At 37.6% G+C, this 18,763-nt stretch overlaps 1 protein-coding gene across 1 annotated transcript in view; it reads right to left on the bottom strand.

The window, feature by feature from the left end:
* Positions 1–17,991, bottom strand: part of LOC131935596 (uncharacterized) — a 36,424-nt gene extending 18,433 nt beyond the window's left edge. The window contains exons 1-2 of the mRNA XM_059292084.1: positions 17,716–17,991; positions 1,581–2,832 (exon numbers count right to left, since the gene is read on the bottom strand). Of these exons, the coding sequence (XP_059148067.1) occupies positions 1,581–2,818 (1,238 nt within the window). The 5' untranslated portion in view covers positions 2,819–2,832; positions 17,716–17,991. The remainder of the gene's footprint in view (positions 1–1,580; positions 2,833–17,715) is intronic.
* Between the last annotated feature and the right edge of the window lie 772 nt (positions 17,992–18,763).

Genomic DNA, 18,763 nt, shown 5'->3' with positions numbered 1-18,763 from the left:
TCGCACTTGCGGTTTTTTATTTTAAAAAAAACTTCTTAGGGAGGGGGGAGGGAAGATGGGAGTGATATCTAGAAAAATAAACTATTACACAAGGAAGAGCGGCGTAGTAATACATTACATCGTGGGTTTAACATTTCCTACCAAACAAATGCTTGCCATATCAATATAGCTTGCAGTATACAACACTTAAAACATACAGACTAATCCTGTTTAGACAGATAAAATCCCGCTAAATTATAATGCCAGCACTAACGTCTCCTGAAACATAGCTTCGTCTACTCTGGTGCCAATTTTTGGATCAGTCTTCCTAACAGAATACAACTTTCTTTAAACGACACTGTATTCAAAACTAAACTAAAAGAATCTAATTCATGAAATACTAAGCTGATTCAGAGCGGCATTTCTCATTCTTTTCTTATTCTTAACTACGATTTTTTTTTCCAAACATTATTTCCTTATTCTACATTTTCAAATGCTATTTTACTACTATATTATTGGTATTGAAATGTGTAAATGTTGACATTTTGTTTTAAATAATGGTCATTTTAAAAAAAGACTTCTGGACCTACTGTTAATACCATTATAATAAAAAAAAATTATAGTCATTACTTCGCCTCCACAAACTCCCTAACATTATTAAAGAAACAATGTAACTCTTCTTCTTTAACAGTTCCACAAGAAGATTTACGTATTGTATGCCTATTCCCCACTTGTGAAAAGTGTTATTCTAAGTATATGTTTACTGATTATAATTTCGCGGCTATTCCACAAGTAACTTTCCCCAATGGATCAGGTATTCATCAGAGCTGAGTGGACTCAAAGACTTTCTACAGTCACAAGTCCGAAGCGAGATTCGAACTCAAGACCTTCAGCTAACAGCCAAACGCAAAGCTCTTCAAATAGGCACATAATTGTTTTGTCTCAAATTCACATTTCAGACTTGTTTCTTCTCAAACCACAACTCAATAAAACTATTTCTGTTATCAAAACACGACAACCACACAGTGCGTGACGAGGTGTTTTTTTGATGCATCGATCCCAGGTAGTTGTGAAGATTCAACAGATCGCTGTCACCCTTTGTATCAATATTAGAGCATCGATCCCAATGACCGCCGCTAAAGGTTACATTGTTTGCCTATCTGTCTACATTGATAAAACAGGCTGTTGACAGAGGTACTTGCGTTCGATAAAGACGACAGGTCTTCATACAACTTGGTAAATTTCCTGCTTCTTTTAAGGTCATTAAATTGAATATATATATATATATATATACATATATATATATATATATATATATATATATATATATATATATATATATATATATATATATATATGTATTATGTGTGTGTATGAGTGTGTGTATGTGTGTGTGTATAAGTGTGTAAGTGTGTTGTGTAAAGTATGTCGCAAATGTTCTTTTGAAGTTCAGCCGATAGGGCGGGGGTAGGTGGGTGGGATTGCTTTTTTCGAGGGTAAACATAAATAGATGTCCAACGCTCTAACAGACATACAGGTCTACATATTCATGTTTTATGTGGAATATACGACTACCAACAAGGCGTATGTAGAGCACTCACCTGTCTAAGTCAACATCATCAGTGAAGCTTCCAAATCTAATTCCAGAGTCGGCCGTGTCGCTGTTATCTGGAGCTGTCCTTTTGCCGAAACTCATGGGCATGCGGTCTAGTCTATAACGCTTGGCGTAGACGGGGGCCGTGCGGTGCCTTTTGCCAAAAGCCATGGGCATACGGTGCATCCTTGACCTTGTCTCTACGAGGAGTTTTTCAGCAGTTAAGTCGTTGGTGGTTTCGGGGTAGTTGTATGATGGCGTGGGGAAGGCCGTGCGGTCTCGTTTCCCGAAGGCAGCCGGCATTCGCGCCAGCCTTGACCTCCGAACTCTGATCAAGGGTTCATAAGGAGACATAGAGTTAACCAACGTGTTTTCATTTTCGTCTTGTTCTTGTCTATCGTTAAATGTGACTGGTTCTTGAAGTTGTTGGTTTAGATTGTCTAAATACATCTGATACTCATCTGAGTTTGGATTATTGGCACGTTCTTCTGCTAAAATATTGAGGGACGTGTGGTCGTTTTCTTCAAAGTCGTCGCTAGGTCTAATTTCAGATCTCTTCCCATAGGTTAGTGGCATACGGTTCATTCTTGATCTAACTTCTCTGTAGAAATTATCAAAGCTTCTCTTACCAAACGTTAAAGGCATTCGTGTAAGCCTAGCCCTAGCGTATCTTGAAAAAGGTTCTTCAGGAGTTTCTAAATGTGTGTTTAAATTTTCATTTGTGTTTTCCAATTTAGAAATAACCTGACGTGATAATGCACCATTGTTCGTTATCAGCCTAGAGATAATATCATCTAAGTATGGTTCACCGTTTTGCCATCTTTTCCCAAAAGTTAACGGCATCCTGTTCAGCTTGTTTCTAACGACGCGCTGAAACTCTGGCGAATCAACCATCATGCTACTTCTTTTGCCATACGCCAAAGGCATCCGACCGAGTCTACCTCTTGATAACCTAGAAAATAACTTTGGTTTGCTTTTCATATACTGAGCATTTAACTCATCAAGCCAAGCTCCGTACATTTTAATTCGTTTCCGCCATTCTTCAATTTCAGCAGAGTCCAACTCCCCATCTCCTTCACTTGATGAGAGCTCATCTTCCCCCACGTTACCGTGGCCCTCTTTTTGAACATCAGAGTAGGATTTTGATGACATCTGACCCTGTTGGCCTACCATAAAGATGGCGATCGTAACGTGGGAACAAACAAGTAGAAGAAAAGTAGTGGTGTAGCTGCCGCGCCAAGGCATTGTTTACCTAAATGCTGGACAAAGATAAAAAACAGCAAATTGTGAATGGTATAAGATATATTTTATAGCTACAACATCTGAACAACACTAATCTTGATAAAGATATCGCAAATCAGGTTATGATGATTTTTTTTTAATTTAAAGCTGAACTTGACAGTAAGCGTAAGCAATTAATTAAACCAGTTTATGTTCTCTAAAATAAAACTTGTAACATCTTGAGCATTCATTTCACTTTTAAATATGGTCTCCATTGTAGATCAAATCAATTTAAGATTTGTATCCTAAATTAGTCATGTGTTACGTATTTTTTCCATTGTAAGTCCAATCATTTAAAGATTTTTATCATAAAATTAAGCAATGTGTTGCTTGTCACTGAAACATAAAACTGTTTAAACACGAGGATAAATCAGCACCTTACTGAATAATATAATCCTTTGTTTGTTTAAGTATGAAAAGAACGTAAGCTTTGCTAGGTTTAAAACGTATCACCATGAGCATCATCTAGTACACCTGTGGACTTCATATACAATAGCCAGTTAAGTAAAATTTGGGAAACTTGTTATGGGCTAAGGGGGTAACATCTACAAAATGTTTACATAAACCGAGCTTCAGGACAGCGAAACGTATACCTGTTTTCAATTTCAACCTTTAAATTTGGAATTATTTTAAACCAACAATTAAATATTTATGAACCCAAAATAAAGTCTTCCGTATTGGGTTTTTTTTTTTTTTTTTTTTTTTTTTTAATTTGAAACTTAATTTCATGAATTAATTAAACCAGAAAGCGACAAACCCATGAAACGTGATTCGTTTAATTAAAAAAATCAGGATATAATTTCTTCTTGTAAAAACCACCGCTGTTATTTGTTATAACTGTGACGCAATACGGTTGTTTGTTTCCTCCCTTTATCAACGCCAGCCCGTCATCAGTTAACGTTAGGCAACTTTAGTCCGTGACACAGTGAACTTGGCAGGGTCAGTTCTGTGGCGTAGACACGGGGGTGGGGAGCTGGGTATTTTTTTCTCCGAGGGGGGTGGATAAAAGGGTGGGTGGGGCGGTACATGAAATTTCCAGAGGGAGGGACTTCTAACAAAAACAGAAGGGGGGGGGGGGTGGACACTGGCTAAATCAGATATTTTAAAAATAAATTATAAAAATATTTTTTTAAGGTTGTGATCGTAGCCGCCCCCCCCCCCCCCCCCCCTCTCTTTTCACATGAGAAGTCTAAAAGAAACAAAGTCAATTACAGAGGCAGACAATTATCTCTTTGTCCACACACCGCCAAATAATAGTTACGAACATAATTAATGAAGAATACATTTAAATTTCCCGCCCTAGCCTAAGGGTCTGTTGGTAAAAACGAGTCTACGTATATTTAATCCAGGTGTATAGAAAAAAAAAAAACTCGAGTGGTCTGGACTATGCCGAGAGAATGTTAATCGCTGACTCGTGTCTAGTACATTGAGCTTGATACCATCCGCTCTACTACTACTCGACAATGAAGTCGCATACTATTATGATAGTCTGCTTATTAAAATCAGCCTAATGGCAAGCACAATGTATCGGTTAGGCTGACCGTGTGTTGGAACCAGTACACGATCGTTTCAATATCACAAGATATATATATATACATATATATATATATACATATATATATATATATATATATATATATATATATATATATATATATATATATATATATATATATGTATGTATACATATACATGTGCCGCCTAATTGGTCGTCCAAAAAGAAGTAACACTAAAATCCGAGAGGGAGTTCGGAATTTCTTGACGATGTGTGAAGAAAGAGAGAATCGGGGTCATAACGTTTGACAAAACACTTTTGCGTTTTAAAAAGTAGCCTTATTTAGTAACGGAATTGGAACCGTTGTTTCGCGTTTTTTGAATGACTGTAAACTATAATAGTATGTTGACCGAGATAAGAAAATAAGTTACAATTAAATCAATGTTTTAAACAACATGAGCTGCAATGTTTATGAGGTTGTAGTGTAACGTCATTTTTTTTGGTTGGGAATTTATTTTTTATGACGATGGGAGGTAAAAATCGTCAATTAGCATGATTTTAAAAATGGATGAGCCTAAATCCTAATTTCACAGCTAGGCTCGCAGTCATTAGCAACAATTTATAATGTACTTTATATATATTTATAAATTTTACAATATATACAACATTCGATTTTTCCTTGATCAAAATTTATAAGTGAGACACCACTTAATTTTGTTATTTCGTCATCACTGCTGTCCTTGATTAATTCCCTTTGGACTTCAAATCGTACTGGAGACGAAACACTGAAATTACACTCATTTCAATTATTTTTAAAAAATCTTTTCGCTTATTTAAATTCCTAATTAATTTTGTCTTTCGAAATACCGCAATTCTGAAACCGCATCTCGCTTGATTTTAAACCCGACAATACTCAAACCTTTCAAAGATAAAATATTTAATTAACAATTTTAAAAATTAAATTGTTTTCGCTCCAGTTATTTTTTTTATATTAGTTTTGTTTTCGATTGGGTTTGATTAATATTTACATTAAAAACAAAACCGATTGCCGCTTCATATTTCGAACCGCTTGTTTTTATAACTAGACGCCATAGATTCTGGCCTACTCATTTAACAGTCCAGATTTTTATCAAATGGTTGTGTTTTTATCCAAATTTTTATCTTTTCGGGTTCAAATAGGTTATTTAAATCCAAGTATCTGGATCGTCCTGTGCATGTAAGTTCTGCAAATCTACAAGTATTAAGTACAGTGTTTCTCCCAGACTTTTTTCTCCGGGAAAACACTTGAAATTTTCTGGGGGGGGGGGGGCGGACTCAAATTTCCGGGGGGACGGTCACTGTTAAAAGTATATATTTTCCCCCGAAGAGATGATGGAAGAAACTCTGGTTAAGAAAGGGGAGGGCATATTTTATATTCTACATCGGAATATTAAAAACAAATTTATATCTTTATATTATTTTATTCATAATTGCCATTTATGAAACCAACCCTTTGTCTTAAAGGGCTGCAACTAAGTTTTCAGCCCTTCTTTTGTGTCCTATCTTCTGTCTAAGTCGCTTTATTCCCCTCCCCTCTATCTCCCTACATAGAACGCCAACTTGTCCCTTCCCCTGGACGATATATATATATATATATATATATATATATATATATATATATATATATATATATATATATATATATATATATATATATAAGTCAAATGGAAAATATATTTTCAACACACTGTCTGCCACCCCCACCCTTAAACCCCTCCAGGAACATTGCAAGTGTGCCTATGGACGTTTCAAATGTGGCACCGGATAAAAATGTCTGAAAGAAACCTTACCCTATCATCCCCAGTTGTTATATGCTGTCTACATTTCACCCTTTACTTTTCGTCTTCAGAGACCCATTCGTCCCCCTCTTCTTCCACCATATGAAGAGATGGTGTGTCTTTGTGAACCATGCGTCCTCTTCTTCTCAATCCATCTCAGTTTCCTTACCAAAATAATTTCTTTAGTTTCTTTGTTTATTTTTATGATTTAGAGCTTTATTTATTATTAATTCTCTGTGAATACAGTTTTCTTAGTTGTTTTTTTTTTGTTCTAAAATTATTGTAATTTATTTATTGCCGCCGTCGAGTCGGTAAAGCTCATGGTTGCTCAACCGAAAAGTCTTGAGTTCGAACCCCCGTGCAGAAGAGGCTCTATCACTGGGACAGACAACTCCTGCCTTGTAGTTCTTGGTTTAACAAAGGCTATAGAAGCAAATCCAAAAAGAAAAGCAGACTGAAATCGGAGTCAAGAACCTACATTGACAGGTAATACTAAATTGTGTTGAAAGAAATCCCTTCCAACAAGAAGATAAGAATTGTTGTACTATCGCAGACCAGCTTTCGTTATATTTATGTTCATTATAAAGCGTCAAGTTATCTTTTGAAACAAAACTCGTCGAATTTAAAAAAAAAAAGAAATTGTTTTCAGGAAATACAAGTTACTTTAGCTCAACTCCCAGTTAACGCTGCCGATTAGCTTTGTGTTTTTTAATTGTAATTGCAGGTCATGTTTTTATGTTTAGCGGGAAAAAAACGCGTTTTGTAATATAGAATTTCAATCTTAGAATGAAATGTATTCGTTATTACAGCTAAAACTGGGTCAGATAAACGTTGACAGCGTTCTGAGGTGACAGCTTACACGCGCATTACATGTGGAGTAATTCAAGTCACGTGATATGTTTTGCTAATGATTACCTTGGTGCTAAAATTGAATCAAGGAACCAATTTGTGGAAGTGTTGGAATAGAGAAGGATTGGATAACCCTCCCCCCTCGTGATCACATTCCCTGCTGTAAGGGAGTTTGACGTCATTTATTATTGTTAGAGATTGACGTCATTCATTATTCTAAGAGAGAGTGACGTCATTCTTCATTATAAGAGAGAGTGAAGTCGTTCGTATAGCAAAGGTTGTTGAGATTCCTTATTCTAAGAGAGAGTGACGTCATTCTCTGTTATAAGAAAGAATGACGTGATTCCTTATTGTAAGAGAGAGTGACGTCATTCTTCATTATAAGAGAGAGTGAAGTCGTTCGTATAGCAAAGGTTGTTGAGATACCTTATTCTAAGAGAGAGTGACGTCATTCTCTGTTATAAGAAAGAATGACGTGATTCCTTATTGTAAGAGAGAGTGACGTCATTGCCTATTGTAAGAAAGAATGACAGTACGTCATTCCTTGCTGCAAAAGACCTGATGTCCCTGCTATAAGAGGGATTGACCCCTCTTCCCCTGCTATTAATGTAATGCCACTTTACAGTAAGATCTTATTCTAGAACCCGAGGTTATAATTGTTTTTAAAACACGATAACTTCCACGCTAAGTTTTTCTATAAAAACCATTATAATATCATTAACTCACTACATTTTATATCTATAAAACCTTATCGTTAACGTGGTATAAATTTGAAACGAACAGATTGTTGTATCAGGCTTTTGTTAGTGAATAGCGCTAACAGCAAGTTTGCAATACGAGCTTTTACATAATCTGATAAACTATCACATTGTCTCTCCATCACGTATGGTTATATATAGTAACCATAATGCACACAAGAAAACATGATTGAAAACATTGGTATAAACAAGCTTTTGAATGTGCTAAAAGTAAGTCATAAACACAATGTACTTTATATATATATATATATATATATATATATATATATATATATATTAAAGCGTTTATAGGGAAAAGGTTTTATTTATGATGTACCGCTACTTAAATAATGTTGGTCTATGTTAGACATTTTTCTATAAGCGGTTTTCTTATAGTTTGATAATACTGTTCAGAGCTTTTTATTATGGTCTAGTGCAGGGGTCTCCAAACTTTTCAGCCCGAGGGCCGCATTAACTATCAAATATCAGCCCGAGGGCCAGAGTTTCTTCCATGCATCTCTTTTGGGTGGCGGTGTCCCCCGTGCCCCCCCCCCCCAACGAAATATAATTTATACAGAAATATATACACATTTAAATGCACCGCCATGAAGACCTTGCACTGCTGAAAGTTCCAAAAACATGGAACAGCTGTCCAGCAAATCATCCATTGCAATTGAAAAATTGCTAAGCATGTTAGCAGCTGTCACTATTTGAGTGACAATGTTTTCATCAATGTCTGCAAAACTGAGGGCAATGGTATTAGCACCCAAAGCTACATTTTCAAATTGTTTTGAATTTTCTGGGCAAAGTTCCTCAGCCACTTCTAACAAAAAATATTTTCCGTGAACAAAAAGATCTCCGCGGCCCGGATGAGAGGACCTCGCGGGCCGTATCCGCGGGCCGTAGTTTGGAGACCCCTGGTTTCCATAACCGACGATCTTAGTGCTGGAAGTTGCCTACTAAAGCGACAAAATACACATTTAATGATAACAGATCTCAAAAATTTACATTGGATATGGAATATAATAGTTTTATTTTACATGGTTGTTTGAAAGGGGGCATTGAATAAATCACTCAGCATTAATATGCGAACATCAGCAAGGTTTAAGTTCAGACATTTGTATCCTGGGTGGGGTACTTGCAACCTCTGGGAGTGGTAATTTTTCCTAGGGGGTGGGGGTGGAAGGGCATTGTTTAGATTATACATTTTCTATGAATAAATGTCTAAATTACATATTTTCTATAAATAAACGTATAAATTATATATTTTCTATAAATAAATGTATAAATTATATATTTTCTATGAATAAATGTCTAAATTATATATTTTCTATAAATGAATAAATTATACATTTTTTCTATTTTGTCTTTGCAGTACACCGAAGAGTCGCTTGTAAAACTCTGACATCAGATAAGTCAAGCTACAGGAGTAACGACAAGTTCTTGCTTTTATTTCTAGAAAGTAATATGACTTAAGTGTTTTTACCCTAGGCTCTTCAGTTTCAAGTATTCATTATAAGGTAGTTCAAAAACAAACTTTGAATAGAATTAATCTCTGATAATGTTATTTACCCAGAATATATTTACCTCATAACTATACTATTTAATAGACTTTTCATCATCATCTTTACCAGTTCGTGCTCAAGAGACATAAGTTAGGTGAAGTAGAGTTCCTCTGTTAGGGCGTATACTTTCCCTAATGTGAGTTATGTACCCATCGGGGATGGGTGGACTCAGGGACGGTCTATTGACTTGAACCCGTTTCGAACAGGAGACTTTCGGGTTAGTAGCCTAGCTTTCTACCGCTAGACTTTTGAATCTTGTTAACCCTATAATTTTTACAGACTGATGCATTTCAACAAATGTGAATTATTTTAACATAATTATATATATTTTATTTTAAAACTCAATAACATACTTATAGCAGAATTAATCTCTGATAATAGAATAAATATACCCCACGATTAGTCTAAGTAATAGACTCTTCAATAGCCTTAATCATGCAATTTTACTCACACATCTACATTTGCAATTCAATAAATGTGAATTACTTTAACATAATCGTATACATGTTTTGAAGACAGAGCAATAGCCTGCTTTTAGCAGAACTAGTCTCTTATAAGGCTATTTACCCAGAACAAATATACAGTGGCGTAGCGAGGTCGGGTGTCACCCGGTGCGGTACTTAATGGTGTCACCCCCCCCCCCCCAGAGGCATAGCGACCACTCCCGGGGACAACAATTTTAAGTTTCGATTTGCACCCCCCCCCCCCTTCAATTTTTCGATTTGTACCCCTCCCCTCAAATTTTTCTCTATATATTTCGCTATTTTTTTGCCTTGGTGTCACCCCCCTAAATCGTGTCACCCGGTGCGCTCCGCACCCCCCACCCTTCGCTACGCCTCTGCCCACGACTAGTCTAAGTAACTGACAGCGTTAATCATGTTATTCTACTGACACATCAACACAATTTAAACTATTAAGTAATTTATTCCCCACACCTGAAATAAAACAAATATAAATTACTCAAACATAATCTTTTCCCCCTTACACAGCAATTATAACTCCACCACCCCCGGGGGCTAGGGGTGTATCTGTCTAGAAGATCTCGACCCCCGTGTCGACTGCATTAGCCAGATCTGCGATACCCTGGCCCCGCTCCTTTCAACAGCGGACAATTAAAAATCTATACCGGCGCATCCGTTCACGCAAGCTTATCATTGCTAGCATCTTCAACGATGTTTAGGCTCAAGGCCTTCGTCTGATCTTCTTGCACGGTCAACGTTTGGGCCGTAGTCTTAGGACGACGTTTGCTTAAATAATTATTGTACATTTTGAAAAAGTAAAATAGTTTTTATCAGTTAATAGATTAAACGGTGTAGGCCTAATTAATTAACGTTTGTTTTTTTTTTACTTTTTTTTAAGGTAAATGAGGATAGATATGTCACGTTCTACGGAGACGAGTAATTAGCGCTAATAGGGAGGATCTAGATCGCAATTAATTAAATAGGGAGGAAAAAAATGTAGGTGGGTCAATGTAAACTTTGCGTACATTCAAAGGCACATAAAAGACTTGAACCCAGCCCACGCTGAAACCAGAGTGATCCAGATGCCTTTGAACTTATATCTTAAATGGAGAAGTGTAAAATACAAGATGCTTGTCACACTCTAATGTTATAAACAAGAACCAGAGCCACTTATGAACAATAAAAGTCGTATCGAAATAGTTGTGTTGTGGTTACTTGGATTTAGTTCTTGCCAGTTTGGCAGAAATTGATAAAAAAAAAAACATGCTTATGCTTGAAAAGGCCATGAGCTATTTGCGATAAGAGGGATTACAAAACTGAAAGACTAAACGTCGGATCGTGTTTTATGATGTCTTTCCGCAACATCTGACCTTCACCATTTAACCCTTACCACTTGAACCTCATCACCGGACCCTCACTACTTGACGGTCACGACTTGACCCTCAACACTTGACCCTCACCACTTGACCCTCACCACTTGACCTTCACCATTTGACCCTAACCACTTGACCCTCACCATTTGACCCTCACCACTTGACCCTCACCATTTGACCCTCACCACTTGATCTTCACCACTTGACCCTCACCACTTGACCCTCACAACTTGACCCTCACCACTTGACCCTCACCACTTGACCCTCATCACTTGACCCTCAACACTTGACCCTCACCACTTGACCCTCACCACTTGACCCTCACCATTTGACCCACACCACTTGACCCTCACCACTTGACCCTCAATACTTGACCCTCAAGATATGACCCTCACAATTTGACCCTCACCATTTGACCCTCACCACTTAACCCTCACCACTTGACCCTCACCACTTGACCCCCACCAATTGACCCTCACCATTTGACCCTCACCACTTGACCCTCACTACTTGACCCTCACCACTTGACCCTCACCACTTGACCCACACCATTTGACCCTCACCACTTGACCCTCACCACTTGACCTTCAACATTTGACCCTCACCATTTGACCCTCACCACTTGACCCTCACTACTTGACCCACACCACTTGACCCTCACCACTTGACCCTCACTACTTGACCCAACTACTTGACCCTCACCACTTGACCCTCACCACTTGACCCTCACCACTTCACCCTCACTACTTGACCCAACTACTTGACCCTCACCACTTGACCCTCACCACTTGACCCTCACTACTTGACCCAACTACTTGACCCTCACCACTTGACCCTCACCACTTGACCCTCACCACTTGACCCTCACCACTTGACCCTCACCACTTGACCCTCAACACTTGACCCTCAACACTTGACCCTCAACACTTGACCCTCACCACTTGACCCTCACCACTTGACCCTCAACACTTGACCCTCAACACTTGACCCTCAACACTTGACCTCTATCACCTAACTCTCACCACTTGACCCTCACCACTTGACCCTCAAGATATAACCCTCACCACTTGACCCTCACCACTTGACCCTCACCACTTGAACCTCACCACTTGACCCTCACTCCTTTACCTCAAGACTTGACCCTCACCACTTGACCCTCACCACTTGACCCTTAAAACCTGACCCTCACCACTTGACCCTCACCACTCGACCCTCACCACTCGACCCTAACCACTTGACCCTCACCACTTGACCCTTAAAACCTGACCCCCACCACTTGACCCTCACCACTTGACCCTCACCACTTGACCCTTAAAACCTGACCCCCACCACTTGACCCTCATCACTTGACCCCCACCACTTGACCCTCACCACTTGACCCTCACCACTTGACCCTCACCACTTGACCCTCACCACTTGACCCTCACCACTCGACCCTCACCACTTGACCCTCACCACTTGACCCTCGCCACATGACCCCTATCACCTGACCCTAACCGAACAACCTTCTACCTGACAACATGACGTTCTGATAAAACCTGGCAATCAACAGGTCATCATGACATTAAACTCAATGGGAGTGGTCAATCTAATTCAAAATCTGACATCTGCCATCATGACATTATTTGTCATAGATCCAAACTTGACATATCAGCTTTACGAAAACTGTCCTAGATCACATCCTGACATAAATCATCCTTACATCATTTGTCCCAGATCAAAAAACCGACTTGTCAACTTAACATCATTTGATAATTAACCCTGATTGGTTAAAGCTGTTTAACGTTCAAATGCATCTCGGCATTGGAGGTAAATGTCAGGGCGGTGAAATACAATTGTAGCGTCATGTGATTGACACGTGATTAAGGGGCTGACTGTGGCAGATATTGATTTTCTGCTGTGTGTAGGTAGTCAATTGAGACTCGACATTCAAGAACACGGAAACACCACTCAATGTAGTTTCAATGTTAGAATAGGGAGGTATCGTAACAAGTGACACTTATATAGGGTTAGGGAGTGGTTTGGTTTTTTTTGTGACGGTGTGCATTGTGAGATAATTGAATTAAGTTGAGGTGCGTTACTTAGACGAATTGGTGTGGGTGTGGGATAATAATAGAGGGAAAAAAGTTGTGTTTGTTTTTGTTAGAATTTTGGCTATTTAAGTAAGTGATGTTCATAATTTATTTTATGGGGAGGGGGGATAAGAATTGTTTTTTCTTGTGTTGTGATAGTTATGGGGTATTGCGTTTTCAGATAGAAAGGTATGTGAGTTATGGGACAGGGTGTGTTTATGTGACAAGATGTGACAATTATGGTGTAGGGTGTGTTTATGTGACAAGGTGTGACAGTGGATAGGGTCTATTCGTGTGACGAGGTGTGACAGTTATGGGGTAGGGTGTGTTTATGTGACGAGGTGTGACAGTTATGGGACAGGGTGTGTTTATGTGACGAGGTGTGACAGTTATGGGGTAGGGTGTATTGGTGTGACGTGGTGTGACAGTTATGGGGTAGGGTGTGTTTATGTGACGGGGTGTGACATTTATGGGGTAGAGTGTGTTTATGTGACGAGGTGTGACAGTTATGGGGTAGGGTGTGTTTATGTGACGAGGTGTGACAGTTACGGGGTAGGGTGTGTTTATGTGACGAGGTGTGACAGTTATGGGGTAGAGTGTGTTTATGTGACGAGGTATGACAGTTATGAAGTAGGGTGTGTTTATGTGACGAGGTGTGACAGTTATGGGGTAGGGTGTGTTTATGTGGCGAGGTGTGACAGTTATGAGGTAGGGTGCGTTTATGTGACGCGTTGTGACAGTCATGGACGGGGTAGGGTGTGTTTATGTGACGAGGTGTGATAGTTATGGGGTAGGGTGTGTTTATGTGACGAGGTGTGATAGTTATGGGGTAGGGTGTGTTTATGTGACGAGGTGTGACAGTTATGGGGTAGGGTGTGTTTATGTGACGTGGTGTGGCAGTTATGGGGTAGGGTGTGTTTATGTGACGAGGTGTGACTGTTATGGGGTACGGTGTATTGATGTGACGCGGTGTGACAGTTATGGGGTAGGGTGTGTTTATGTGACGAGGTGTGACAGTTATGAGGTAGGGTGTGTTTATGTGACGAGGTGTGACAGTTATGGGGTAGGGTGTGTTTATGTGACGAGGTGTGACAGTTATGAGGTAGGGTGTGTTTATGTGACGAGGTGTGACAGTTATGGGGTAGGGTGTGTTTATGTGACGAGGTGTGATAGTTATGGGGTAGGGTGTGTTTATGTGACGAGGTGTGGCAGTTATGGGGTAGGGTGTGTTTATGTGACGTGGTGTGGCAGTTATGGGTAGGGTGTGTTTATGTGACGAGGTGTGACTATTATGGGGTAGGGTGTGTTTATGTGACGTGGTGTGGCAGTTATGGGGTAGGGTGTGTTTATGTGACGAGGTGTGACTGTTATGGGGTAGGATGTATTGATGTGACGCGGTGTGACAGTTATGGGGTAGGGTGTGTTTATGTGACGAGGTGTGATAGTTATGGGGTAGGGTGTATTGATGTGACGCGGTGTGACAGTTATGGGGTAGGGTGTGTTTATGTGACGAGGTGTGATAGTTATGGGGTAGGGTGTGTTTATGTGACGATGTGTGATAGTTATGGGGTAGAGTGTGTTTATGTGACTTGGTGTGACATGGGGTCGGGTGGATTATGTGACGAGGTGTGACAGTTTTTGGGTAGGCCTATATTTGTATGACGTTGTTGGGTCGATCATTGAGCATTGGACAGAATAAAACAAGAAAAAAATGAATTAACAATATCATGTTTATCATCAAGTATAATATGTTTTAATTAGCGGGTTAATTAATTTCTAACAGAGATTAAACTTCGCTTAGTTTGAATAATACCGGCAAAAATAGAGAGTTAAATTTTTAACTCTTACACGACTGATGTGGACAACCAATTAGTTTATAGAGGTGAATATTGATCGCATTGCTTAGAAAAAAAAATATTTATAAATTGCTTCGTTTTTTGTTCAAATTTTTTTTATTTTTTTTATTTTTTACAGTATATTTTCAGGAAACAGAGACTCGAGAGAATTGTGCCAGACAGCGTTCATTAAATTAATATATCGGCTGACATAGATACTGCGATTGCCACTATGCCGGCGGTTCTCAACAACAAGTGCCAGAGGGTGAGGAACCCTGGCTAGTGCCATATCATGATTGCGTTTTTTAGTACGCGTGTAGTATACAGGCTGATGATAAAGTAACGTGTTTCCATAAGCGTTCATTCGGGAAAATCACTGGGACGGAATAGCCATGTTGCCAGGCCCCTTAATGAGGGGGGTGGTTGGGGGCTGATGAGCGGGTGGCCCAAAATCCGGCAACAAAATAGAAATATTTTACCCGAATTTATATATATATATATATATATATATATATATATATATATATATATATATATATATATATATATATATATATTTATTTATGTTATTATGTATTTATATATATATATATATATATATATATATATATATATATATATATATATATATATATATATATATATATATATATAATATGGGGCCCGAAGAAATTTTAGCTGGAAAGCCTTTTTCTAGTTACGCCACCGACCGTAAAAATTACATCTAGATCTAGATCTAGTTAGCATTTTTTTTTAAAAACTTATAGAAAGTTAATAACTTATTAACAACTACCTTACTTATTTTTAGTTTTTTAGTGTGCAATGAACTTGACTACTCCCACGCTAGCCGTAAGTATTATGACAGTTACAAATTAGAAAAGGAAAAAAAAGATTTTTAAAAATATACAAAAGGATTAAATATTTTTTTTTTTAAAAAGGGGAAGTGTAACAAAAATGGAAAATATTTTTTTAATTGCGAAAACAAGGCGGCAGTGAAAGTAATAGTTAATCTTGTATTGTGATTCAGCTGAAGGGAGGATTAAAGAAAAATAAGTGTGGGATTTTGATTTTTTTGTGTCGTATAAGGTTACAGCTAGACTCAAACAAGATTAGGTATGACGTTAAGGTTAAAATTGGCAGGAAACAAGGTTAGATATGTCGCTATGGTTAAAGTTGGCAACAGACTAATTTACCTATGCTATTGAGGTCAGCAAGTAAAGGAGTCAGTCCTAGTAGCTTATGGCATAAGGGGTAGTATAATTATTTTTTTTAACATAAGTTTAAATCAATACTCCTCATCTGTGGAGGGGGCGGGGAGAAGGATCACAAGCTATTAGTTTATAAATTGTTATATGATTCCCTCTCCCCGTACATCAACACTTTGGAAAACCGACAGTTTTATATTTCGCATTATTTTCCAATTATAAATCTAGTAATGAGAACTAATGCATGTTAGAGAAATATGCTTCTCTCATAGGAGACATTTTTGCTCTTGGTTTGATTTTTAAAAATGAGTAAACAATTTGTAACAACGTAGGCCTACTCATTTAACTATTGTAAACATTAATAACAAGAAATAAAAAAACATGAAAACCACTCACTACAAACATAAAAACTTGTTAAAAAACAATTTGTAGCAGCGTACTTATGTAACAATTGTAAACATAAATAACAGGATACAAAAAAATACATGAAAACCACCCCCTACAAATATAAAACGTGTTAAAAAATTAGCGAGCGCTGAAGTGAGAATCACTGGCTGTTAGATTAAAATGCGATCTTCTAAATCAAACTGTCTGCGCTTTAATGAATGGATAGCATGATATGTGTTGTGTTTGACTAATGCGGGCTCTGGCTAATAGTAACATATAAATATACACATAGTATATATATATACTATATATATATATATATATATATATATATATATATATATATATATATATATATATATATATATATATATATATATATATATATATATATATATATATATATATATATATATATATATATATATAAAGAGAGAGCGAGGGAGAGAGAAAGAGAGAGAATATTATGTTTATGTGTAGACCTATAAGGATGAAGAATCGTATTGTTCAAATCTAATAAAATAAATAATTTTTTTATCAATTATGATGGAACGACGTGGCCTAGCGGTAGAGTTCTAGACAGCTAACCCGAGAGTGACGAGTTCGAATCCAGTTTCAAATCAGTGGAACGTCCATGAGTCAGCTTTGATGATCTCTGAGCCGGTTGGGCATAGTGATCTGATGCAGATGAACTCTACTTCATCTGCCCCGTGTGTCTTGGGTACGAAAGGGAAATGATGAAATCGGATAAGTACTTGTAAAATCTTACCTAAGTGAAACCTTAAACTAATTTATTAATTGATAAGCAATTACTTTTATTAATTGTTAATGCAGATTTTAAAAATACAGTTTGTATACATGGAAGAATATTTACTCGGCTTTATAAAACACTCTTCTTATCACAATACTACCAAACTCTTTCGTTTACTTGCTTATTAGATTTGCTCTTTTAGTTTTTATGAGAGAGAAAAATTCTAAACAGTGAAAAGCTTTTAAAGATATTAGCTGGCATATTTCAAATATTAATGTATGAAAAAAAAATATAATGGGGAAAAATATACTTACGGTTAATCTTTGTGGTGTAAAAATAGAATAAAAGTTGATGTGACTTGAAATAAAACTTTTCAAACCGAATAGCACTAAAGTTTGTTGGTGTTTGTTGTTAGTCTACTCTCTAGCCTCTCGCTACGGCACACAATTTAGCGTCCCTTTTCTCTGCCTTTTATAGGTGCTGTCCCTTAACTTTCAAATACAATTTTTTCACTTTTTTTTTTTTTGCTCCTAGATTTTCGGGTGGATGGCGCTAATATATAGAGCTTGATTTAAAGAAGGAACTTTTTTTTTCTTTCGCGGACATCTTGCGTTCTGATTGGTCGAAGATACGGGTTGAAACCTCGCTTTCTATTGGCTGCCAACTCCACTGAATCAAAAACTAGAAATCTTCGTGTATTCTGAAATTTTAAAATAACAGCCTTCGGCAGTAAAATTGAATGCTTTTTTTTAGTCAGATATAAGTTTTCTGAAAACAAATTTCACGATGAATGTCTTATATTCTAATCCGAACTTGTAAAATAGAAACGCAGATTGTAATTTGAACTCTAACTTCCTAAAAATCTGGCAGCTTGGCATGTCTGCTGTTGCAGCAAGGTCAAAACCATCACCGTGGCACAAGTATGAAAGGTGTCCGCAAATAAAATGGTTTGACCTCCCTTTGAACGGCTGTTTACGATTGGTCGACATCAATCAACACTCCCAACAAAAAGCATACATGAACACATCGCTGCTACATAGCTGAGACTTCACGGCGAGAACAAGGGAGACAAATCTGAAGTATAAAACACGCCCACACACAATCCGCTTGTTTTATCACAGTGCAAATGAGTGCAGTCACGCATTTGCTGTCATTCGGTATTCTAATTAATGTCTATAGATACGTGATCCGGTTCTTTAAAAACAATCGGAAAATAAATACTAATTTCGTTGTCATAGATATGTTTTGTTTCGATATACAGCAGACAAATTTTATTTCAAGGTCTTTTTTTTTGTTCACTAGCATAACATCTTACAAAAACAATCTAGGTTAGAAATAAAGCACAACAGCCTTATAAAAAGC

This window comes from Physella acuta, unplaced genomic scaffold (assembly GCF_028476545.2).
Source record: "Physella acuta isolate Inbredline_101_S28 unplaced genomic scaffold, ASM2847654v3 ptg000150l, whole genome shotgun sequence".
Classification (NCBI taxonomy): Eukaryota; Metazoa; Mollusca; class Gastropoda; family Physidae; genus Physella; species Physella acuta.
Note: the sequence above shows the minus strand (reverse complement) of the source record. Positions and strands in the feature narration are given on the sequence as shown.